The sequence below is a fragment of the Anomaloglossus baeobatrachus genome, chromosome 3 (genome assembly GCF_048569485.1).
Source record: "Anomaloglossus baeobatrachus isolate aAnoBae1 chromosome 3, aAnoBae1.hap1, whole genome shotgun sequence".
Classification (NCBI taxonomy): Eukaryota; Metazoa; Chordata; class Amphibia; order Anura; family Aromobatidae; genus Anomaloglossus; species Anomaloglossus baeobatrachus.
In genome coordinates, this window is record NC_134355.1 from 630,288,477 (window position 1) to 630,314,614 (window position 26,138).

Genomic DNA, 26,138 nt, shown 5'->3' on the forward strand with positions numbered 1-26,138 from the left:
TGTTAGGAAACCACTGCTAAGGACAGGCAACAAGCAGAGGAGACTTGTTTGGGCTAAAGATCACAAGGAATGGACATTAGACTAGTGGAAATCTGTGCTTTGGTCTGATGAGTCCAAATTTGAGATCTTTGGATCCAACCACCATGTCTTTGTAGAAAAGGTGAACGGATGGACTCTACATGGCTGGTTCCCACCGTGAAGAATGGAGGAGGAGGTGTGATGGTGTGGGGGTGCTTTGCTGGTGACACTGTTGGGGATTTATTCAAAATTTAAGGCATACAGAACCAGCATGGCTACCACAGCATCTTGCAGCGACGTGCTATTCCATCCAGTTTCCATTTAGTTGGACCATCATTCATTTTTCAACAGGACAATGACCCCAAACACACCTCCAGGCTGTGTAAGGGCTATTTGATTAAGAAGGAGAGTGATGGGGTGCTACGCCAGACTACCTGGCCTCCACAGTCACCAGACCTGAACCCAATCGAGATGGTTTAGGGTGAGCTGGACCGCAGAGTAAAGGCAAAAGAGCCAACAAGTGCTAAGCATCTCTGGGAACTCCTTCAAGACTGTTGGAAAACCATTTCCGGTGACTACCTCTTGAAGCTCATCAAGAGAATGCCAAGAGTGTGCAAAGCAGTAATCAAAGCAAAAGGTGGCTACTTTGAAGAACCTAAAATATAAGACATATTTTAAGTTGTTTCACATTTTTTGTAAGTATTTCATTCCACATGTGTTAATTCATAGTTTTGATGTCTTCAATTTCAATCAACAATTTTTAGAGTCATAAAAATAAAGAAAACTCTTTGAATGAGAAGGTGTGTCCAAACGTTTGGTCTGTAATGTATATACCCACACATACACACACATATATATATATAAATGTGTGTGTATGTACGGTATATAATATATACAGCTACAGTAAAGTAATGTATATATATATATATTTTTTTTTTTAGAAACGACCATTTTATTTTATTTATTTTTGGAAGAGATTTGAGCCATTGGCTAGGGTTCATGCGAGTACACACATGGATGTTGGGCACTTCCGTATTGCAGAAAAGAATGCATGATGCAATCACTATACTTAAATGCTGCTGAAACTCTTACTGTTCTTTTTATTCTCTGTCAAACTGTCTATGCATTCATCTCCTTTTTACAAAACACTCTCCTCCCCAATCTGCCCTGAATTCGGCCTACAGGATCATATTTCTGTCCAGCCGCTACACGGATGCCTCCATCCTGTGCCACTCATTGCACTGGTTACCCATCCACCACAAAGTGCAATATAAACTTTTCCCTGTCTAGTACAAAGCTCTGATACCTCTGTAGAACCCTGCATCTCCTCCTTCATCTGTCTACCAATCTAAGATAAACTTCCTCTTCCTATAATCCAAAATTCCCATTCAAGTCTTCAAAACTTCTATTGTGCTGCACCTGTTCTCTGGAATGCTCTATTCCAGATAATCAGGTTATTTCCAGTGACCAGAGATTTAAGCGTGCCCTAAAAACAGATCTTTTTGGACAGGTGTATCACACCAACACAATCTAACTGCACTTGCTTTTCCATTCCATAGGAAGAGGCTCCTGGTGCAGACAGTTGTCTATGGGTAGATTCACACTACATAACATTAGGGAGAGGCTCCTGGTGCAGACAGTTGTCTATGGGTAGATTCACACTACATAACATTAGGGAGAAGCTCCTGGTGCAGACAGTTGTCTATGGGTAGATTCACATTACAAAACAGAGAGGCTCCTGGTGCAGACAGTTGTCTATGGGTAGATTCACATTACATATCATTGGGGAGAGGTTCCTGGTGCAGACAGTTATCCATGGGTAGATTCACATTACATAGCATTGGGGAGAGGCTCCTGGTGCAGACAGTTGTCTATGGGTATATTTACACTCCATAGCATTGGGGAGAGGCTTCTGGTGCAGTCAATTGTGTTGGAGTGAATTCACACTAGGCAGCCAAGCAGAAATAATGATCACTTGGTACATTTAAATTGCCAGAAACTAACAAATTTCAGGTCTCGCCATGTGGTTTGTGGCCCTCGTGATGCTGTTCTTCAAAATTATATTTTTGATATTCCATTTGATGAAGAACAACATTCACCGTCCATAAAAAGAATCTTATAAAATCACCATTAAATAGCACATTGCTGAGGAACTAGTGGGATGTGTGATTTTTAAATTATGTCACAAGGGGACATTTTATTACATTTTTGGACAATCTCCTTAAAGGATCTACTTGGTTGATCTTGAGCTCGGTTTATGGTCAGGCAAAAATAGTTACAGTCATGACCGAAAATGTTAGTAGTCTTGAAATTGTTCCAGAATATTAAGTATTTCTCCCAAAAATTATTGTAATTATATACTTGTTATACACAGGTTTATTTCCTTACTGTGTATTGGAACTAGACAAAAAACTGAGAATAAAAAGGCAAATTGGACATAATTGTCATGGTTTGCCTCCCTGTCCACATGGTTAGGGGGCGGAGCCTTCTCTCGAGCCTCACTTCCAGACCCTGGATGCCTTAAAAGCTGGCATTTCCAGTGAACCAGTCATGGGTGCCGGCTCGATCCGTTCGGGCCGATCGGTTAATTGCGGCTTTCCACCGGAAGTATCCTGGGAAGCCTGGGGGTCCGGTGGCCCCCCCCCCTTGAGGAGGGGGTACTGTCATGGTTCGCCTCCCTGTCCACATGGCTAGGGGGCGGAGCCTTCTCTCGAGCCTCACTTCCAGACCCTGGATGCCTTAAAAGCTGGCATTTCCAGTGAACCAGTGCCGGCTATAAGCTTAGCACTGCTTTGCCTGTGATTGCTGGTCCTGTGAGTGATATCCTGATTTGCCTGTTCCTGTGCCCCCGTGCCCTTGTCTGTGTTCCATCCCCTGGTCGTCCCTCCTGTCCTCTGTCCCCTCTCCTATTTCCCCACTCGGTTGCTTCCTCCGGTACTCACCTTGGCCTGACTTTGACACCGCTTTTGCTCGTTCCTCCGGTCCTGCTTCTGCCCGTACGGTGTTTGACCCAGCCTGCCTAACTATTCCTTGCATGCTCTGCAGCTCTGCTTCTCAGCTGTGCTTTGAGGTAATGCATGAGAACGCTGTGAATTCACTTCCTGGTTCTCATTGCTCTGTGTAGTGTATTATGCTACAGAGCTCTGGCTCCCCCTGGTGGCAGCATTACAGTATAGCCGGCCTCTATAGGCTTTATCTCCCATAGGAAAAAAAAAAAAAGACATTTATTTCTTGGTAGTGAGATCCAACTTTACAGCATAAAAGACTGTAATGGATCCACTCAGTACCTTGTGCGAGCAAGTAGACAACCTTACGCAGCTGGTGCAGGATTTGGCTGCAGAACATCGCACCCTGGTAGCTTCACACAATATGCTGCAGAGTGAGATCTCCGCTTCTGCGAGGGCCACCTCAGTGGCAGCTACCTCACAAATCGTAGGACAGCATAGTCCCACGAATGTCCAACTGACCTCCCCCGAACCCACGGTGATGCTCCCCGATAAATTCTCGGGGGAGAAAAACCTATTTCGGACATTTAGGGAGAGTTGCAGGCTCCTTTTCACTCTCCGGCCTCGGTCCTGGGGAATGAGACCCAGCGGGTGGGGATCATCATGTCGTTACTTAGAGGGGGTCCCCAGACCTGGGCGTTTTCCCTACCCCCTTCGGCCCCGGAACGGCATTCGGTTGACCTCTTCTTTGACTCCCTCGGGGTGATATACGACGAACCAGACCGTGTACGAGTGGCTGAGGACAGGATCATGTGTCTCACTCAGGGAAATCACACTGCTGAGCTATATTGTTCTGAGTTTCGGCAGTGGTCCACTGAGGTACGGTGGAATGATTCTGCACTTAGGTGCCAATTCCAGAGAGGTCTTTCGGACTCACTGAAAGACGCTTTGGCTCTGCACCCACCTCCCAGCACCTTGGATGATGCCATGACGGAGGCAGTTCGTATGGACCGCAGATTACGGGAAAGAAGGGGCACCATGCGTGAGATTCCGCCCCTCTACCCAGGGCACCTTCTTTGCCGGCTACGGAACACATGGAAGTTGGAGTCATCAGTCCGGATGAGAAGGAGAGGAGAAGACGCCGGGATCTCAAGCTGTGCTTCTATTGTGGACACCATGGACACTGGAGGAAAGACTGCCCGGCTTGCCCCTCCGCTAAACAGTCGTCAAGAAACTTCTAAGTCTGGGTAACGGTCGAGGAGGTTGCCCAGACTATCAGGTACCTTTCCTCTCCTCCAATAAGATACTTCTGAATGTTGACCTCCGGGTCAAGGAGTCGGTCTGGTCTGCTACTGCCTTTGTTGACTGTGGGTCCGCTATGAACTTCATTGACTCTGAGTTGGTCCAAAGATTAGCGTTAGGGACAGTGAGGTTAGAAGGACCCATTCAACTCCTGGCAATTGATAAAACACCGCTGCCTCAAAACCTCATTCAGTTTGCTACTGAAAAATTTACTCTTGTGATCGGGTCTCTGCATTCTGAAATTATTTCTTGTTTTGTAAAGGCCAATCTCCCTGCTGGATTAGTGTTTGGGTATCCATGGTTGATGTTACATAATCCCGTTATTGATTGGGAGTGTCGTACCATAGTCAAATGGAGTCCTGCTTGTCATAAAAGATGTTTGCAATCGGTACCTGTGTTCTCCGTAAGTCCTGAGGGTCTTCCGGAATACCTGACGGACTACAGAGACGTATTCTCGGAAACTGAGGCCGAGGTTTTGCTGCCTCATCGCCCATATGACTGTGCCATCGATTTGCTTCCCAATACCAAATTGCCCAAGGCCCGTTTATATCACCTCTCGGGTCCAGAAAGGGCTGCTATGAAATCATACATATTCTGAGAGTATACATAAAGGGCATATCCGTCCTTCTTCTTCCCCTGTGGCAGCTGGGTTCTTTTTTGTAAAGAAGAAGGACGGAGGATTAAGGCCATGTCTCGATTTCCGAGAATTGAACAAAATTACTGTGAAAAACACGTATCCGCTTCCACTCATCCATGATCTCTACAACTAACTCTCTGAAGCCCGGTGGTTTCCTAAACTAGATCTCAGGGGGGCCTATAATCTTATCCGTATTAGAGAAGGGGATGAGTGGAAAATGGCCTTTCTGATGTCAGAGGGGTTATTCAAGAATTTGGTGATGCCTTTTGGTCTAACAAATGCCCCTGCGGTGTTTCAAAATTTCATCAATGATATCTTCTCTGATTTTCTTGGTCGTTTTGTGGTCATCTATCTCGATGACATATTGATTTATTCTGCCAATAAGGATACGCATATTATGCATGTTCGCTCAGTATTACAGAGATTACATGATAACCATCTGTTTGCTAAACTTCAAGAATATGTTTTCTCTGTTCAGGAAATAGCCTTTCTTGGGTTACTTCTTTCTCGTGATGGGTTTAAAATGGACCCAGGAAAGGTGCAGGCTATTGTGGATTGGGTGCAACCCAGGGATATCAAGACGCTACAATGCTTTTTGGGTTTCGCAAATTATTATCGACGGTTCATTAAGGGGTTTTCTCAAATTGCCAAGCCATTGACTGACCTTACACGGAAAGGGGCGGATCTGCAGAACTGGTCGCAAATGGCTGTCCAGGCCTTTCTTGAGCTAAAGGACCGGTTCATGTCCGCCCCGGTCCTGGTACAGCCTGACCTCGAGGCGCTGTTTATTGTGGAGGTGGACGCCTCAGAGGTGGGGGTGGGAGCTGTTCTCTCTCAGGGCCCTGCTACTGTGACTAATCTGCGACCATGTGCGTTCTTCTCCAATAAATTCACTCCGGCTGAGAGGAATTATGATGTGGGTAACCGTGAATTATTGGCAGTAAAATTGGCATTTGAAGAATGGAGGCATTTTTTGGAGGGTGCTGTTCACCATATTACTGTCATCACCGATCATAAAAACCTCGCGTATATCGAGTCCGACAAGAGATTGACGCATCGACAAGCGAGGTGGGCTCTTTTTTTTCTAGATTCCATTTTTGTATTACTTTTCGGCCGGGGTCTAAAAACGTGAGGGCAGATGCACTGTCCCGTAGTTTGGACCCGGTGTCACCTCCAGAGCCTCCTTCCTCCATTCTTCCACGAGGGGTGGTGGTCGCTGCCTTGTCATCCGAGTTGGAGGCTGAGGTCAGGGAGGCCCAGTCCTCAGCGCCATCTTCCGCTCCAGACACTAAACTGTTTGTTCCTTTGCACCTCCGGTTACGGGTACTTCAAGAGTTCCATGAGTCCGTACTCAGCGGCCATCCTGGAATTACAGCCACTCGCAGGGCTGTTGCTCGACTGTTTTGGTGGCCATCTCTTCACTCAGATGGTGCTCGGTTTGTGTCTGTCTGTGCTACATGTGCCCGTGCTAAGGTATGTCGTAACCGGCCGGCCGGGGAACTGGTTCCATTACCTGTTCCTGAAAGACCATGGACCCACTTGGACATGGATTTGATTACTGACCTACCTGTCTCAATTGGTATGACTGTGATCTGGGTGGTGGTGGATCGTTTTAGTAAACAGGCACATTTTGTTCCCCACTCCGGTCTACCTAATGCTGCGGCCCTTGCCAACCACTTTATTGACCAGGTGGTTCGGTTACATGGGTTGCCCCTGAATATTGTGTCTGACAGGGGGGTACAATTAATTTCTCGGTTTTGGAGGGCCTTGTGCAGGCGGTTGGGAATTGAGTTGTCCAATGGGCAGACGGAAAGGACGAATCAGACCCTTGAGCAAATCCTGCGGTGCTTGGTTTCTGCTCAGCAGGAGGATTGGTGTATGTTTTTGCCCCTTGCGGAGTTTGCATTCAATAGCAGAGTCCATCAGTCTACGGGAACTTCTCCCTTCTTCTGTAATTACAGGTTTCATCCTCACTTCGGGACCTTCTCTAGAGTGGATTCGGGGTGTCCAGGAGCAGAGTCCGTCGTTCAGCATCTGGGGAAGGTGTGGAAGGAGGTACAACTGTGCATCGAGACGGCTCAACAGTCCCAGAAACGCCAAGCGGACAAACGCCGTTCTCTGGGACCCCCCTTTCGGGTGGGGAACAAAGTGTGGCTGTCCACTCAGAATATTAGGGTTCCATCTGCTAAGTTGGGTCCTAAGTTTATAGGTCCCTATGAGATCATCGAAGAGATCAACCCGGTGGCCTTTCGGTTGCAACTGCCCCAGACCTTGAGTATTCCTAACGTATTTCATACCTCCTTGCTTAAGCCATTTGTTCTATCGGTGGTGGATTCTCAGACCCCTCCAGCTCCGTTATTGGTGGACGGTAAGGAGGAGTACGAGATCCAGCGTATTATCGATTCTCGTTGGGTTCGTCGTTCCCTCCAGTATCTGATACATTGGAAGGGTTACAGTCCGGAGGACAGGTCATGGGTGCCGGCTCGATCCGTTCGGGCCGATCGGTTAATTGCGGCTTTCCACCGGAAGTATCCTGGGAAGCCTGGGGGTCCGGTGGCCCCCCCCCTTGAGGAGGGGGTACTGTCATGGTTCGCCTCCCTGTCCACATGGCTAGGGGGTGGAGCCTTCTCTCGAGCCTCACTTCCAGACCCTGGATGCCTTAAAAGCTGGCATTTCCAGTGAACCAGTGCCGGCTATAAGCTTAGCACTGCTTTGCCTGTGATTGCTGGTCCTGTGAGTGATATCCTGATTTGTCTGTTCCTGTGCCCCCGTGCCCTTGTCTGTGTTCCATCCCCTGGTCGTCCCTCCTGTCCTCTGTCCCCTCTCCTATTTCCCCACTCGGTTGCTTCCTCCGGTACTCACCTTGGCCTGACTGACTCCGCTTTTGCTCGTTCCTCCGGTCCTGCTTCTGCCCGTACGGTGTTTGACCCAGCCTGCCTGACTATTCCTTGCATGCTCTGCAGCTCTGCTTCTCAGCTGTGCTTTGAGGTAATGCATGAGAACGCTGTGAATTCACTTCCTTGTTCTCATTGCTCTGTGTAGTGTATTATGCTACAGAGCTCTGGCTCCCCCTGGTGGCAGCATTACAATAATTTCACACAAAACGGCAAAAATGTGTAAGACAAAATTGCTGGCCCCTTTCCAAAATTGTGGGCAAAAAACTTTTTTGAACCATGTGAAGCTCGTTCACAGTCACCTATTGCACGCTACAGTTTGAGAAAATATGGAATAAATGGCTAGATTTTCCAGGAATGGCATCGATTGAGCTAATGAAAATGAAAGAAAATATTGCGAAGATAGAAAGTGGTGTAATTGTGGTAGATGAATATCTATAGGATGCCTATGGCTAAGAGGAGAGTGTGGGGAGCTGCGCTCCTGTAAGTGAGAGCCTGACGATCAGAAAAGGGGGGGTGCTATGTCTTGGTATAAATAGCTAATTACACTTTGCAATACATATATTTTGTAAATATCAGAAACATAATACAAAATGTACCTGATTATAAAAAAAAAACCTCACCTATTGCAAGTAACAGGTGTGGGCAATATGAACATCACACCTAAACCAGATAAAAAGAGAAGTTGACTTAATCTTTGCAGTGTGTGTGTGTGTGTGTGTGTGTGTGTGTGTGTGTGTGTGTGTGTGTGTGTGTGTGTGTGTGTGTGTGTGTGTGTGAAACACTCTGCAAATAGAACAGCTTTTTAGTAAAGTACATCATTCTTCTGTTTACCGAAAACGGAATGAGGCCTACAAAGCAAATAACACAGTACCTACAGTCAAATATGGTGGAGGCTCAAAGATGTTAGGGGGTTATTTTGCTGCCTCTGGCACTGGGTGTCTTGGCTGTGTGCAAGACATTAAGAAATCTAAAGATTACCAAAGGATTTTGGGTCACAATGTAGTGTCCAGGGTCAGATAGTTGGGTTTTTATCCTAGGTCATGGGTCTTCCAGCAGGACAATTATACTTCAAGAAGCCCCCAAACAATGGATGGAAACAAATCGCTGGAGAGTTCTGTAGTGGCAGCAATGAGTCCGGATCTAAACCCCACTGAACCCCTGGGAAGAACACTTAAAATTGCTGTTGGGAGGAGACGCCCTCAAATATGAGAGACCTGGAGCAGTTTATAAAGAAGAGTCCAAAACTCCAGGTGAGAGGAGTAAGAAGCTTGTTGATGGTCATAGGAAGCGACTGATTGCAGATAATTATTCCAAAGTGTGTGCAACCAAATATTAAGTTGAGGATGACAACAATTTTGTCTCACTCATTTTTTAGAGTTTTGTGTAAAATTATGTCCACTTTGCTTATTTTTCTCTGTTGTTGTTGTGTTGTTGCAATAGACATTAAGGAAAAAAACCTGTTTATGGCAAAAGAAGGGTAGTTGCAATAATTTTCTGGAAGAAATACTGTACTTCATTTTTTGGAACAATTTCAAGGGTGCCAACACTTTTGGCCATGACTGTATATTGGTGTCCACTATAGTTTAGTTTCTTGTCAAGAATGTGTGTGTTGAGGGGGTGGGGAGAATCCAATTCATATAAAGGGGTTTAACAAATACTAGAAAACTACATAACCTTGTAATTTCCATTTCTGCTAAAATCCTGCGGCATTCTATGTGACTACATAATTCTGAATCCTTCCCGAGTATACACCGCACAAGGTCAGGATTCTACAGTATTGTCGGGTGGAGAGGGCAGCCACTAGACCGCAAGTATGCAGTTTTCACACTTCAGGGCACATTCAGACTAGACATACTCAGTCTCTTTCCGTTAACTTGCATTGGGTGAAGCTGACCATGTCTACTTAGTATGTGACTGCATTTATGCAAATCGAAAAGTTGCTTTAACATTACCATCTGTTTTCAGTGGCAATAATGTAAAATCCTGACAGCGTGTGGTGCGCACACTGTAAAGATTCAGAAATATTATTATGTACAGTATAATTAAAGCGCCTTTTATTCTATGGCTGTTTACAAGTGAAAAGGGGTATACGTAGTAGGGGTAAGTACAATAATCATAAACAAAACAAGGCAAAGATTGGTACAGGAAAAGAGAGGTCCCTGCCCGCGAGGGCTCCCAGTCTACAGGGGTAGAGATGGTTGTGCGGTGCCATAGCAGACTGAGGGTTACGGCAGGTTGTAGGTTTGTCGGGAGAGGTGGGTCTTCAGGATTCTTTTGAAGCTTGTCAAGGTAGGCGAGAGTCTGATGTGTTGTGGCAGAGCATTCCAGAGTATGGGGGATGCACGGGAGAAATCTTGGATGCGATGGTGGGAAGAGGAGATGAGAGGAGAGTAGAGAAAGAGATCTTGTGAGGATCGAAGGTTACGTGCAGGTAAGTACCAGGAGACTAGGTCACAGATGTACGGAGGAGACAGGTTGTGGATGGTTTTGTAAGTCATAGTTAAAGTTTTGAACTGGGGTCGTTAGGCAATGGGAAGCCAGTGAAGGGGAGTAGCGGAGGGACAGGTGGATTAGTTGGGCAGCATAGTTAAGAATAGATTTTAGGTGTGCGAAACTGTTAGAAGAGAGGCCACAGAGCAGGGGGTTGCAATAGTACAGGCGGGAAATAATAAGGGCATGCACTAGGGTTTTTGCAGCTTCTTGGGAAAGGAATGTAGTCACACAGACTTTTAGCAGAACACCAGACAATTCCTTTAAATTTAATCACAGGGATGTAACTTGGTAATAAAATTCAGCTACGATCCTGTAGTCTTTGGAAATATTAGATTTCGGCATGCACAATAAATTTATACAACATGTATAATGCATTCAGATGATCGTGCTGCATTTGACATTTGACCAAAATACCGCGTCCACTTCACAAAGCAATCACATAGTTATTTTCAGAAGACAGACTTTACGGTTTATTATTGCGCGGAGCTCACCGCTATGTTATTGGCTTCTCCAATTATCCTTAAACTGTGCTTGACTTTAAGTAACAAATCCATATCGCTCGGTCATGCCGACCAGCTGGGAAGCGCAGAAGACCTCCCCGCGTGGAGCCCGGAGACACAAATAGGATGTAACTCCGAAACTCCGACAATCTGATGTCGTCTGATCGAGGATGACCTCTGGTACGCTAGCCAGTGTATGTATGTATGTATGTATGTATGTATGTATGTATGTATATATATATATATATGTATGTATGTATGTATGTATGTATATATATATATATATATATATATATATATATATATATATATATATATATGTTTGCAACAGGCAGACAGGCAGATAATTGCTGTCTGGCTCGCTCCATGCATTTTACCCCGTATTCCGCCATCTCATGCAGTGCTTAAATATTTATTTGTAAATTGCATAAGGAAAAAAAAAAGTGAACATGCCGACAAACAGTTAGCTATGGGCAGCTTATTTATTACCTGAGTGGCTTCTCTAGCCGATGACCCAGGAGGTCCCGAATGCTGAGAGTTCTCCAACCCTTCACCGCCACCACCAGGGTGTATCTGGTAATTTACTGCCTGAAAGAGAATCTGGAGAAAACAGCAGGCCGCGTAAATAACTTCTGCACACAAACACTAAGAAAATGCAGTTTTATCATTGTCCTATGGAGGCAAGAAAAGCAGGTGTAACCCTTAGCTAAATATACACACACACTACTCACAAAAAAATAGAGATATTTGGCTTTCGGGTGAAATTTCAGGAAGATTCCAAAATGCCCTCTGACCCTTTCATGTGACATTCTCTAATCTTTTGGATGCCCATGTCCAACTGATTAATGTTTCCGTTTTTTTTCCCACAACTTGCTGTTCTCTAACCCGAAGCTTAATGGCAAAATTCACGTCCGGTGTTTGATCCATGAATCTCCCAATAAATGTCGGGGTTCAATTAGAATTAATATATAAACAGTCCTCCTGATCATGATGTTCACATTTTGACATCATGAGACCAAGACGACACCTAACAACTGATGAGCAGTACTGCACCACTGCGAGGCTTCAAGCACAATGTTCCCAGACAGAAGTGGCCACTGAGCTTAGAGTGTCACCAGCAGGTTGTACAGAGACACAGAGAGACTGGAAGAGTCACAGAAAGAAGTGGATGTCCTTTGCCCCATTACACAGAGATGACCGCTTCTTTGTGAACAATGCCCTTCTGAACTGGATGATGAATACCACACAACTCCAGGAACATTTAAAATAGATAAGAGGCTTCCAAGTGTCACATCAGACCATTTGAAACTATTTACATCAGCGTGGCCTGCATGCTAGACAACCTGCAAAGGGACCTGACTAGAGATGAGCGGACTCGTGTAAGTTCAGTTCATTTGCTTCAACCGGACTTTAGATAAAGGTCGTTTTGGGACCTGGACTTGACCTGGACCCCCAAGTCAGTCACTAATAGGTCAGTTTGGGCCAACATTCAGCCAGCGATAAACAGATCTCTTTCAGGGAAGGGAAGGTGAGGTTTTTCCATTTTTTTTGGTGCACACTACATCCGACCATGTTGTTGTTACCCCCAGAGCGAGCCGGTGAAGCACTGTAAGCGTCTCGCACTGGGCTGAGCACCAAGTGTACCTGAGTACAGCAATGCTCGTGAAAGTGGTTTTTATATGTAAAGCATTCAAACTTTGAATCCACACTTTTTTGAAAATTTGAAATCTGTGTTTGGTGCAAACACTGAACCTTGGGTTTTCTCACCTCCATACCTGACTACACCACAAGGTACAGGTGTCAGTCTTGCTGAACGAGGGACCAGTTAGCCTCAGTGTTGGTTGCTGATGAAAGTCGATTCCCACTGAGCAGAAACAATGGCGGCCAAGGATGTTGTGGATGTTAAGGAGAGGGCTATGCATCAGCCTTTGGCTGTGATGGTGTTACAGTGTGGGCTGGTGTGTCTAGTCAATACAGAACGGCCCTACATTTTGTGATTGGTACAGTGATAAGCCCCTACTATTGGAATAACATCATTAATCCAGTCATTGTGCCTCTGCATGAACCACACATGATTAATTTCATCTTCATGGATGACAATGCTCCAGCTCATCAAGGTCATATCAATAGGGAACAGCTCCTGGAGATTGGGGAACCTCAAATGGAGCAGCTGCACTTTTTGCAGCCCTGAATCCTACAGAAAACCTATGGGATCAGCTAAGTCGCCGTGTAGAGGCCGTAACTCTGTAACCCAGAACTTCAATGACCTGAGGGCCGTCCTTCAAGAAGAGTACAAATCAAAAAGTTCTGTGGAGCCTCTATTAGGAGTCTCGACACGGAAAATAGCCAGATATCCCTCCGGGAAGGCCATGACCAAGGAGTGGCACTTTTTTCAAGACCAGCATATTAAGTGGTCCTTTTAGTCGATTTTCCAGCTCTTGACGAGTTTAAAGATATGAAAAGGAAAATACCAAGGCCGGGTATCCATCCACAGACAGCTGTTTCGGGGTATTGCCCCTCATCAGTGTGGAGTAGGATTCTGGCTAGGTGGGAGCAATGCCTAGTAGACCAGTGTCGAGACTCCTAACAGAGGCTCTACGGACCTTTTTGATTTGCATACTTCCTAGGGGGCAATGCACCTAGGATTTCACTGTGTTGAGCGCCCTTGTTGGTTGCTGGGAGTGTTTTCTCTGGCTGGTCTCCCCGACATCAGTGATTGTTTTGTCCTTAAAGAAGAGTGGGATGCCATGCCTCCGCAGACAATAACTCCACTTGTGACCAGGAGGAGATGTTAGCAGCTGTAACTGACGCTCAAGGACACATGACCAATTACTGAAACATTGACACTTTTTTTTTGGTGGGAGGGGCATACCCACTACTGATGTTGGCTTTAATTTCAATAAATTGTTTGGGATGAGGAAAGCAACATTGCATGCTTCTACTTAAATGCCCTACTTTTATCATACAGTAATATCACTGTATAGTGAACTTTTACATAAGTTTCACTCGAAAGCCAAATATCCCTAACGTTTTGTGAGTGGTGCATATAGGTTCAAATTCCACATAAAGGCAGTGACTTTATAAATGCACTTTTAATTCTGCACAGAGAGACCCTGATTCCAGCAGTGAGTCACTTACTGGGCTGCTTGCTGCAGTTTTGATAAATATTCCTGGTTTCTCTGTTGTAGATGTAGCATTCCCATGCCTGCTAAACCGTGTATAACCCCGCCCAAACCACTGATTGGCAGCTTTCTATGTACACTGTACATTGTCAGTAAACTGCCAATCAGTGGTTACAATGATTAGTATGACTGCATGGCACACAATACTTATTCTTGCAATGATAATCTCCTGCTGATAAAACACTGGTTTTCATGAAACTATAGTAAACTGTTGAGAAAAGGACACATCACTGGAAACAGGTTTTCTGCTACGATATTATGATCCTCTCAGATAACATAGCAAAAATCTGCTGACAGATTCGCTTTAAAAGGATTGTCCCGTTTATATATTAAGAAATATGTTAGGGACAATATATTATTTACTAATATATGAGCATTACAGGTTCTATTCCTTTCTCACATGCTGCAGGCGATCCTGTTCTCAGAATGGCACAATGGCCGCCGATAGAGAAACATGCGACCGGACTTGTCCATCAGCCTACACCAATTTAAAACTAGCTTTCCCATTTGCTGGGGTCTAGTTACATGCGCCCCCATCAGCGGAAATTGCAATCTGTGAGGAAGCAGGAGAACCTGGAATACTTATATATTACTAAGTGCAATAATATCGTGTCCACGACACATCTGTTAAAAAGTGAGCAAGTATATAATACGTAAGGTTTTTTAATGATTGTTCCGATGCCTTAAATGACAAATTAATTCCCTTTGACAATAGTCTCATCATTTTGTGTAGACGACTCATATGCAAATCTCCATGGCAACAGACTACAAATATACCCGGTGTAGTCAGACCGTGCAATCACACTTTCTCCCAACAATTACACAATTCTTGCTCAACTGAATATATGTTAGAAAGACGTAAAGGACAAAAGTAAAAAGCGTACGACTGCAGGATCGGACTATACGAGGAGCAGTTGATACAAAATCATAGGACTTTCGTAATCAAAACCAATATTGAAGATTAAAGGAGAAACTGAGAAACACAAACTAAACCAATAACAGAGTAAAGTGTTAAGCGTCAAAAATGAACAGCACCATATACAATCTGCTCAACATAGTTGCTCCTCATCAACTGTTGTATACTCCAAATGTCTCTATAAGCACATACTGTACTCACCTGGGTTTGCAGGGAGCTGCTGGCAGCCAGCAGTGCCTGTATGGCACATGGAGGGCAATGTGTTAAAGCAAAGGCCATCAGTTCTTTACGAGTGCAAAGGTCCTCATAGTTCTCACATTGTCCCAATTTGCTGCACACTTCCCAACTTTTATTATACCCTGAAGGAGAGAATACAGCGAAACGTCAAGTGCTATGTACTAATGATTAATCACACTAAGTCCCAAACAGGGACACTATAGTAATTAAGAGATACTGGGGAGATCGATAAAATAGAAAAGATAAATTCCAAAGATGATGGATAGATTGATAGAAAGATTAAGAGAAAAAGAGATAATAGAAAGATAGACAGAGATGGAGACACAGAGCGCGAGGCAGAGACACACACAGAGCGCGAGGCAGAGACACACAGAGCGCGAGGCAGAGACACACACAGAGCGCGAGGCAGAGACACACAGAGCGCGAGGCAGAGACACACACAGAGCGCGAGGCAGAGACACACACAGAGCGCGAGGCAGAGACACACACAGAGCGCGAGGCAGAGACACACACAGAGCGCGAGGCAGAGACACACACAGAGCTCGAGGCAGAGACACACACAGAGCGCGAGGCAGAGACACACACAGAGCGCGAGGCAGAGACACACACAGAGCGCGAGGCAGAGACACACACAGAGCGCGAGGCAGAGACACACACAGAGCGCGAGGCAGAGACACAGAGCGCGAGGCAGAGACACAGAGCGCGAGGCAGAGACACAGAGCGCGAGGCAGAGACACACACAGAGCGCGAGGCAGAGACACACACAGAGCGCGAGGCAGAGACACACACAGAGCGCGAGGCAGAGACACACACAGAGCGCGAGGCAGAGACACACACAGAGCGCGAGGCAGAGACACACACAGAGCGCGAGGCAGAGACACACACAGAGCGCGAGGCAGAGACACAGAGCGCGAGGCAGAGACACAGAGCGCGAGGCAGAGACACAGAGCGCGAGGCAGAGACACAGAGCGCGAGGCAGACAGAGCGCGAGGCAGACAGAGCGCGAGGCAGACAGAGCGCGAGGCAGACAGAGCGCGAGGCAGACAGAGCGCGAGGCAGACAGAGCGCGAGGCAGACAGAGCGCGAGGCAGACAGAGCGCGAGGCAGACAGAGCGCGAGGCAGACAGAGCGCGAGGCAGACAGAGCGCGAGGCAGACAGAGCGCGAGGCAGACAGAGCGCGAGGCAGACAGAGCGCGAGGCAGACAGAGCGCGAGGCAGACAGAGCGCGAGGCAGACAGAGCGCGAGGCAGACACAGAGCGCGAGGCAGACACAGAGCGCGAGGCAGACACAGAGCGCGAGGCAGACACAGAGCGCGAGGCAGACACAGAGCGCGAGGCAGACACAGAGCGCGAGGCAGACACAGAGCGCGAGGCAGACACCGAGCGCGAGGCAGACACCGAGCGCGAGGCAGACACCGAGCGCGAGGCAGACACCGAGCACGAGGCAGACACCGAGCGCGAGGCAGACACCGAGCGCGAGGCAGACACGGAGCGCGAGGCAGACACAGAGCGTGAGGCAGACACAGAGCGCGAGGCAGACAGAGCGCGAGGCAGACACAGAGCGCGAGGCAGACACAGAGCGCGAGGCAGACACAGAGCGCGAGGCAGACACAGAGCGCGAGGCAGACACAGAGCGCGAGGCAGACACAGAGCGCGAGGCAGACACAGAGCGCGAGGCAGACACAGAGCGCGAGGCAGACACAGAGCGCGAGGCAGACACAGAGCGCGAGGCAGACACAGAGCGCGAGGCAGACACAGAGCGCGGGGCAGACACAGAGCGCGGGGCAGACACAGAGCGCGAGGCAGACACAGAGCGCGAGGCAGACACAGAGCGCGAGGCAGACACAGAGCGCGAGGCAGACACAGAGCGCGAGGCAGACACAGAGCGCGAGGCAGACACAGAGCGCGAGGCAGACACAGAGCGTGGGGCAGACACAGAGCGCGAGGCAGACACAGAGCGCGAGGCAGACACAGAGCGCGAGGCAGACACAGAGCGCGAGGCAGACACAGAGCGCGAGGCAGACACAGGCAGACAATAATGATACCAGCAGTGAGGAGTTCTTGGCAGTGCCCATTGGCAGCCCGGTAATCCTGGCAATGAAGTGCTTGCTCAGCTAGTAGAGTAAGGACTTGTCCTTTCATCTCCGATTCTTCGTTTCCTAAAACACAGAACAGGTTTACATGAGCAGCCTCATACCATAATATATGGGGCATTAGAATACTCCAAGATGGGAACTGAACAGCACAGTGTGCACTAGAAGTGGATTTTCTCTTGCAATAAATAGGAAACTTATAAAAAGGAGTATTTGAAGTTTGTTTGATGCTGATTCTGCTTCAAAATTCTTGTAAAAAAAAAATCTGTGACCACATACATGAGCATTGCTGGAAAAAGACGTAAGTGACTGCAATGCAACCTACATCCTGCAATGCATATCTAGCACAAGGCAAAACACATTACATTCTTGATATTCCGTATAATAGGAGAAAAATTCCCTCCTGACTCCAAACATCTAGAGAAAAACTTAGGGACCTATCTCCAGCCATCTAGTACATAGAAATTGTTGTATTATTTCTTACAAGAAAGGCATTGAGACGCTCTCAAAATGTCTTTCAAATAAGCCACCATCTGTGTCACTGCTCTTACAGTAAAGAATTCCTTCCATGTTAGAATAGAAAACTTTTTTTTTCTTTAGATGCTTAAGAACGGCTTGGTTAAAAATAGATTACAAAACCATTTTAATGTCCATTTATATATCAATGTGCATCAGTCATTTTCGGTGACTTTTTGGCAACGAGAGAATAGACTGGCAGGTTATCGGTGTGCAAGGAAGTCTTTCCAAGACCTACACACACATATAAGGAGTTTGGGGATGAAATCCTGCTGACAGATTGCCTTTAATGAATGAAACTATTCGGTGCTATATTCCTTACACTTTTTTTGTGTAACGTCCCAGGTTGGTCTTACAGGAAGGAAATCCAAAATAGCAGAGGTGGTAAGTGTCCCTGGTGGTTAAAGTAATGAATAATATTCATAGACTATTGTCGGGGACTTTCCTCGGTTGCAGGTTTTGGTGATTGGTTCTGAGTCTTAAGGCCGCTTTACACGCTGTGATCTCGCTATCGATATCGCTAGCGTGCGTACCCGCCCCCATCGTTTGTGCATCAAGGGCAAATCGCTGTCCGTGGCGCACAAAATCGCGCGGACTGCCTAGTGACGTCGCTGTGACCGGCGAACCGCCTCCTTCTTAAGGGGGCGGTTTGTGCGGCGTCACAGTGGCGTCACTAAGCGGCCGCCCAATAGAAGCGGAGGGGCAGAGATGAGCGGGATGAACATCCCGCCCAACTTATTCCTTCCTCATTGCCGGAGGACGCAGGTAAGGTGAGGTTCCTCGTTTCTGCGGTGTCAAACATAGCGATGTGTGCTCACGCAGGAACGACAAACAACATCGTACCTGCAGCAGCAACGATAATTGGGAATAGAGGAGCATGTCACCGATTAGCGATTTTGCACGTGTTTGTGACGATTTTCGATCGCATGTAGGTGTCACACGCAACGACATCGCTAACGCGGCCGGATGTGCGTCACGAATTCCATGACCCCAGCGGCATCGCTTTAGCAATGTCGTAGCGTGTAAAGCGGCCTTTACTGTGTTTTGTGGGACTCAGATTAAATGGATTACCTTTCTTTTAGGAAGGAGAGGGTTAATGACAGGTTTCCTTCCAACAGCTCCTAATTCCTGGTCAGGTGTTTTCGGTTTGGAGCACACCCAGGTCCTATATATACACCCTCAATTTCCACCAGAGGATGCCGCTTATTTCCTCTCATTTGGAAGCTGAGCCAGGAGGTGAAAGAGCTGTTGTAACGCTCTCAGTTGTGCTTTTGGCTGCAGCATTGGTTTTTGCTGCAGTAGTTTCAGGTGTGTTTATTCAGGTTTGGAAGTTACTCAGTAGACTGTTTATTCCCCCCTTTATGTAGTTTTGCCTTGTGCACTTTTAGTGGTTCCTTTGTGTGTGGTTGCCGTGTGTGCAAGTTATTGTAGGTGTTACCCCTGTTTGTCTATAGTTGTCAGCAGGTTGTAGTCTTCAGTTTGTGACCAATCCCCCCGGGTGGTGGGTTGTGGAGAAAGTTCATAACATCAGGGACGAGGACAGGAAATAGGGCCTAGGTTGGAGGCTCAGACTTCCCTACCATTAAGAGTACTTCCGAGTGTTAGGGTGAGTGCAGGGGTCCCAGCCTTAGTGCCAGTATAAATTACTCTGTCTCCCCTTGTCACACGTGACAACTTGACAAAATTAAAATTACAAAAATTTTGGGAAATATAGTTTGGATAAAAAAAAACGGAGAAGGAGAACGAAACTGGGAGACAAAAAAAACCATTTTGTAGTTTTGTAGTAAGTGTTTTATCTCACCCCAGGGCTGAATTCACAGCTGCAATGCTCAGTACAGCTGAATAACGTCCTCCAAATTGTTGCTTCTCAACGTGTACTATATAACGATGTGGAGGAGTCCCTCATGTCTGCGTGTGCTGTGTTCGGGAGACATCATAGCAGCTAGTTTCCACCATGTGTATCGGAAAGCTCAGTGGGCTGCCATTTTGATACGTTAGATACATACCGGCTGATGGAGACCAAAAGGAAACATCTTTGGCCAACGTCAAGTGTATGGAGCCCAACAGATGGATCGATATAGTTCAGAACCAATGTGCACAGAGCCCGACTCATTACGACACCGGCCTAATATTATCTCTGCTGGTTTTGAAGCTCCTGAAAAGCCCAAGTTATTACTACAAATGGATGTTATTTTTTCTTCCTTCCACTTTTCACTTGCTTTAACAACTTCCTTAGAGATCTTCATTAAACCACATTGTCCCCTTTGTGACAGAATAAAGAAATAGTTATGTGCTAATGACTGTTCAAGACAGTGGGAGTTGGAGCTGAAGTGGCACATTTATAATGGAGCTTCGCAAATTATCACCTGCCTTCTTCTAAAACGGAACAGAAAGCGCGCCGGCCTTAAACAAAGCACAATGTCCCAATCAACAAATTACCTGCACTCCGTTTACAGGGAAGAGTCATCTCCGGGGGTACGAGCCGAATACAAAATGTGTATTTTGCATCAAGACGCAGCTCTCCGGTGGATAGTCCTTGGCATGAGCGCCTGTGATGGCTACCTAATTCCTTGTCGGAGACTAATATAATTGCATTAGTATAAAAGGTGTCAAGAAAATACTCTTCTCCGCCGGCAACTTCACACTCACACAATTTAACAATATGCCTGGAACCCACAAGTAGCCGGGAAAAGAAAAATCAGACGGAGAAGCTTGAGTAGGAAATTAGCCTCAATCTATCCATCTCAGCATTGACGAGACCTTTCTACTATATACCGTATAATCCGTTCTCCATATTTCTGTGGAATCCAATCATATTATTTTGTAATTGTTGTATAATCAACCATTATTTAAGTATATGCTGGGGGGTTAAGTGGCCACAGATAGTTTCCTTGCTGTATAACAGACTGCCTTTCCATCCTACACAGACTTGTTTAAGGTCCCTGCCAATGAGGCAGATGGCTTTTGGTTGATGTGCTTGAGCCAACTATTCTGGAATTGATAGACCACCAAAAAGATGTCTGGGATTTTAATTTGCAATGAGCAGTTCACAATAGACACATTTTTTGATGCAGTGTGAAATTAAGGGCAGAGGCCATGAAAGAGACTTGAGTTACCATTTTGAATCTATCCCTATAGCAGGGAACCCCAACCTGTGGCTCGTGGGCCCATGATGTGTGGCTCACGGCTATCTGCCAGCTTGGCACATTTGCACCAGGTCTTGCAAACAGCTATGAAGAGCAGCTCTCCAGTTGGTGACTTGTGAGTAGCAGCACAGAGAAGAGCAGATTTGAATGGGGGTAGAGTTGGAACCCCTGAATCTTGGTATAGTGCCTTGGTGTGATTTCAGTGGAAAAGCTTTTGCGGTCATTATTCCGGTAATGGGGGTCTCTGGGTGTCAGTGAAATGAGTTTGGCAGGAGCTGGATGCGGTTCGCGACCCTCTTTCAAAGCCGAATAAGGCTCGCGACCCTCTCTCAGAGCCGAATGGGGCTCGCGACCCTTTCTCAGAGCCGAATGGGGCTCGCAACCCTCTCTCAGACCCAAATGGGGATCGCGACCCTCTCTCAGAGCCGAATGGGGCTCACGACCCTTTCTCAGAGCCGAATGGGGCTCGCAACCCTTAGAGCCGAATGGGGTTCGCAACCCTTTCTCAGAGCCGAATGGGGCTCACGACCCTTTCTCAGAGCCGAATGGGGCTCGCAACCCTCGCTGAGTGCCGAATGGGGGCTCGCGACCCTTTCTCAGAGCCGAATGGGGCTCGCGACCCTTTCTCAGAGCCGAATGGGGCTCGCGACCCTTTCTCAGAGCCGAATGGGGCTCGCGACCCTTTCTCAGAGCCGAATGGGGCTCGCGACCCTTTCTCAGAGCCGAATGGGGCTCGCGACCCTTTCTCAGAGCCGAATGGGGCTCGCGACCCTTTCTCAGAGCCGAATGGGGCTCGCGACCCTTTCTCAGAGCCGAATGGGGCTCGCGACCCTCTCAGAGCCGAATGGGGCTCGCGACCCTTTCTCAGAGCCGAATGGGGCTCGCGACCCTCTCTCACAGCCGAATGGGGCTCGCGACCCTCTCTCACAGCCGAATGGGGCTCGCGACCCTCTCTCACAGCCGAATGGGGCTCGCGACCCTCTCTCTCATAGTCAAATGGGGCTCGCAACCCTCTCTCTCTCAGAACCGAATGGGCCTTGAATCTCAAATTTCTGTCAGAGCGGAATACAGCGCACAACTCTGAGTTAAATGTGGTTCCCACGGTCAGAAAGGTTGGGGACCACTGCCCTATAGTATATTTTTTTATTGTAAGTGGAAAAAGACTGACCAAACTTCTCATGACTAGTATAAATTCTTTAACTCAAGGGAGATCTTACCAACAGCCTTTCTTAATGGAAATTTGTCAGCAGGGTTTTGCTTCGTAATCTGAGAGCAACATAATGTGGGAGCAGAGACCATGATTCTCGTGATCTGTCACTAGGCGGTGTTTTGCTTTTTCAACAAAATAAGTGTTTAATCAGAAGGAGATTATCAGTAGAGAAAAGGGTATTTCCTGCCTCGTAGTTAACTGCTGTGTTTAACCCCACCCTCACCTCTGAATGGCTGTTTTCTTTGTACACTGTATAAAAAAGTTGCTAATCAATGTTGTGGGTGGGGTTATACAGGGCTCCTTCTGAGTAATGCTAGGTCAGCAGCAGAGAAAACCTTATAGAAAAACTGCTGCACCCAGTAAACTATGTGATACATCGCTTCGAATCAGAATCTCTGCCCCTACATCATGCTGCTCTCAGATTACATAGTAAAAACCTGCTGACAGATTCCCTTTAACCTAAGCAACTCTCAAATTCAGATTTAGGGACCAAGAGACATACAGTGTACACAATACACTTATCCATCAACAAGCCTTTTCTGTAAGGCAGTTGTAAGGTCACTTGTTCTCGTCATTAATCGAGTCTCTGTGGTACAGATGCCCCCCCAAGAAGTGTTATATTAGTTACGTATCAATTTGATCCTTCCACTTAAGAGGCTATTATTCAAATTTGATAAAAGTCAATTTCGAACCCACCAATTTTGTCTGGGACGGATGACCATGTGATAAGTGTGGGACCTCCGGATTCGTCCATGTGTTTAGAGAGATAAGGATCTGTTCCATATCATTTTCTCTTGTGCAAGGGGGATGATAAGGCTCGGTCATAAGAGTCCAGCAGAAGCAAAACAATCTATATATATATAGATGTTGTTGTGTGTAGTTACCAAGTGTTTGTGTAGGGCGCTGTATATGTTCTGGGTGTTGTCTGGGTGTGGCGGGGAGTGAAAGCGGTGTTGTATGTGTGTTGCGTGTGTTGTGTTGTTTGTGGAGCGCTGTGTGTCTGTAGCGTTTGTGTGTGTGTTGCGCGGTATGTGCGTATATTTATGTATGCCGCGGTGTTTGTGTGTTGGGTGTTGTGTGTGTGCAGCGTTGTCTGTGTGTGTGGGTGTCTGTGTAGGGCGGTGTTTGTGGTTCCCAGTGTGTGTGTGTGTGTGTGTGTGTTGGGGGGAGGTGTGCACCTCCCATCGTGCTCCATCCCCCATGCTGCGCACCCCCCATCGTGCTCCATCCCCCATGCTGCGCACTCCCCATCGTGCTCCATTTCTATGCTGCGCATTCCCCATCGTGCTCCATCCGCCATGCTGCGCACTCCCAAACATGGTCCATCCGCCATGCTGCGCACTCCCAAACGTGCTCCATCCGCCATGCTGCGCACTCCGAAACGTGCTCCATCCGCCATGCTGCGCACTACCCATTGTGCTGCATCCCCCATGCGTGCTCCATCCCCCATGCTGCGCACTCCCAAACGTGCTCCATCCGCCATGCTGCGCACTCCCAAACGTGCTCCATCCGCCATGCTGCGCATTCCGAAATGTGCTCCATCCGCCATGCTGCGCACTCCCAAACGTGCTCCATCCGCCAGGCTGCGCACTCCCAAACGTGCTCCATCCGCCATACCGCGCACTCCCCATCATGCTGCATCCCCCATGCTCCGCACTCCCAAACGTGCTCCATCTGCCATGCTGCGCACTCCCCATCGTGCTCCATCCCCCATGCTGCGCACTCCCCATCGTGATCCATCCCCCATGCTGTGCACCCCCCATCGTTCTCCATCCCCCATGCTGCACCAGCATCAGCCTCTCTCCTCTCAGCCTCCCCCAGCATCAGCCTACACCCTCCCAGCCTCCCCCAGCATCAGCCTACCCTAGCATCAGCCTCTCTCCTCCCCCAGCATCAGCCTCCCCCTCCCAGCCTTCCCCAGGATCAGCCTTTCTCCTCCCAGCCTCCCCCAGCACGCCGTGCTCCTCTGCCGACACTCACAGATCCGATCGCATACACTCACACACACACACACTCACACATCAGAACACACTCACACACATCCGATCGCATACACTCACACACACACTGACGATATCGCACATACGCGCTCACACTCACAACATCCGGAGATACCACATGCTTCTGGCCATGTGATCCTCCGGCAGGTCCTGGAAGGTCACTGCACAGTATCGCCGCCGAGAAGCAAGCGATATCCCAGGATGTTGTGAGTGTGTGGCTGCGATGTGATGTGTGTGTGAGGTGTGTGTGAGAGCGAGTGTGATCTGATGTGTGTGTGTGTGTGTTTTGTTATGTGTGTGCGTGTGTGTATGTTCCGCCGCTGCAGGACCTTGATGCGCTGGTAACTATGCTACCATGGTTACCAGCGTATCCCGTCCCCCGCTCGCACGGGAGCCCACACCAGCATACGGCGGCAACCCCAGCAATGCGAGGGTATGTGTCGGCGGCGTACGCTGATGTGGGCTCCCGGGGGTACAGTACTCACCTGGGAGTCGTGGCTTTGTGTCGGTTCGGGGAATGCGTGTGGGGGGCGGGGCCAGAGCGAGCGTGCATTGCGTGAGGGGGGCGGGGCGTGGCCGAGTTGCCAATGCGTGCAGGGTGCCGGGGTGAGAGGCCAATCGGTGCGCGGGCCGGAGCCTGGGCGAGCGGCCGGCCAATCCATGTGGGGGCGGAGCCTGGGCGAGCGGCCAATCCGTGCAGGGGTGCGGGGCCATGGCGAGCCCAGCGGCCAATCAGCTTTGTGTCACCGTAAGGACACAATTTTGGAGCAAGACAGACAGACAGACAGACAGAATAAGGCAATTATATATATAGATGGTGTAGTTTATTTATTTATAAAGAAATGTTACTATTATCACCTATTTTGATAATTTGTCTAATAATGCTTGGATGTTGATAAATGTAATCCTTTGAGGAGGGTCAGTAATTGCTGGTGAATATAGTGGTGTCCCATATGTGATTAATGTTGGTTTGGGACCCTTTTGATTAACCTGCCCACAACCCTATATACAATATAACTATATGCAGCACCTTATGTTGGTTGATCTCATTATTTTTTTAAAATGCACAATAATAAAGGCTTGTTTTAATGTTTGACTTTGTCACTCCATTTTTTGTCCGTTTACACAGGCTAATGTTTTGATATATATCTAGTTGGGACTGCGGTCCAGTAACTATATATGTGGACAATTTGTTGAAAGTATATATATATATATATATATAGATATATATATATACACATACACACTGTATATACACATAGTGTGTGTGTATATATATATATATATATATATATATATATATATATATATATATATATATATATATATATATATATATGCTAAATGCAAATGAGGAGTCCTAGGTGCACCCTTTTCATGCCCACTTGCCTACTGGCTCACTGCACGGGTCTGCCCCTCTCAATTAACAGCTGTCACACTTTCCCTTAGCTTGACCTGACTGCACTCTCTTGCCCAGAGTGAGCGCTGCCTAGCTTAAATCCCTGGCTCTGCATGTCTGCACTGACACTGCAGGAAACTAGTGAGTATGGGAACACCGTGTTGGTGCAGGCATGCTCTCATCACTCTTTCCGGTCTGCAGAGACCGCTCGCTGCACACAGGGTAACAAATTGGAAAGTGGCGGATGTAGGTAAGAGGGATGAGAGCGTGCCTGCACTGCCCAAACTCGCTAGATTCCTGCAGTGTAAATGCGGGCATGCTCTCATCCCTCCCTCATGTCTGCAGAGGCCACTCGCTGGACAGTGGCAGGTGCAGATAGGAGAGAGTGATGAGATCGAGCCCACACTGCCCACACTCGCTAGGTTCCTGCAGTGTCAATGCAGGCATGCTCTCATCAACCTCTCCTGAGTCCTGTCTGCAGAGGCCGCTCACTGCACACAGGGTCACATATTGGAGAGCGGCAGATTCGGAGAGGTGCGAGAGATGAGAAGACCTTCAACTCATACGGAGTGTGTGCTCACTGAGTTCCTGCAGTGTCAGTGCGTATGTGAAGAAACAAAGTTCAAGTTCAGCGTCACTTGCTCTA

General features: G+C 47.5%; 1 protein-coding gene across 1 annotated transcript in view; it reads right to left on the bottom strand.

Annotated features, from left to right (window-relative positions):
* Positions 1-26,138, bottom strand: part of NBAS (NBAS subunit of NRZ tethering complex) — a 1,027,824-nt gene that overhangs the window by 489,256 nt on the left and 512,430 nt on the right. The window contains 3 exon segments of the mRNA XM_075341124.1: positions 11,282-11,392; positions 15,092-15,249; positions 17,174-17,287. Of these exon segments, the coding sequence (XP_075197239.1) occupies positions 11,282-11,392; positions 15,092-15,249; positions 17,174-17,287 (383 nt within the window).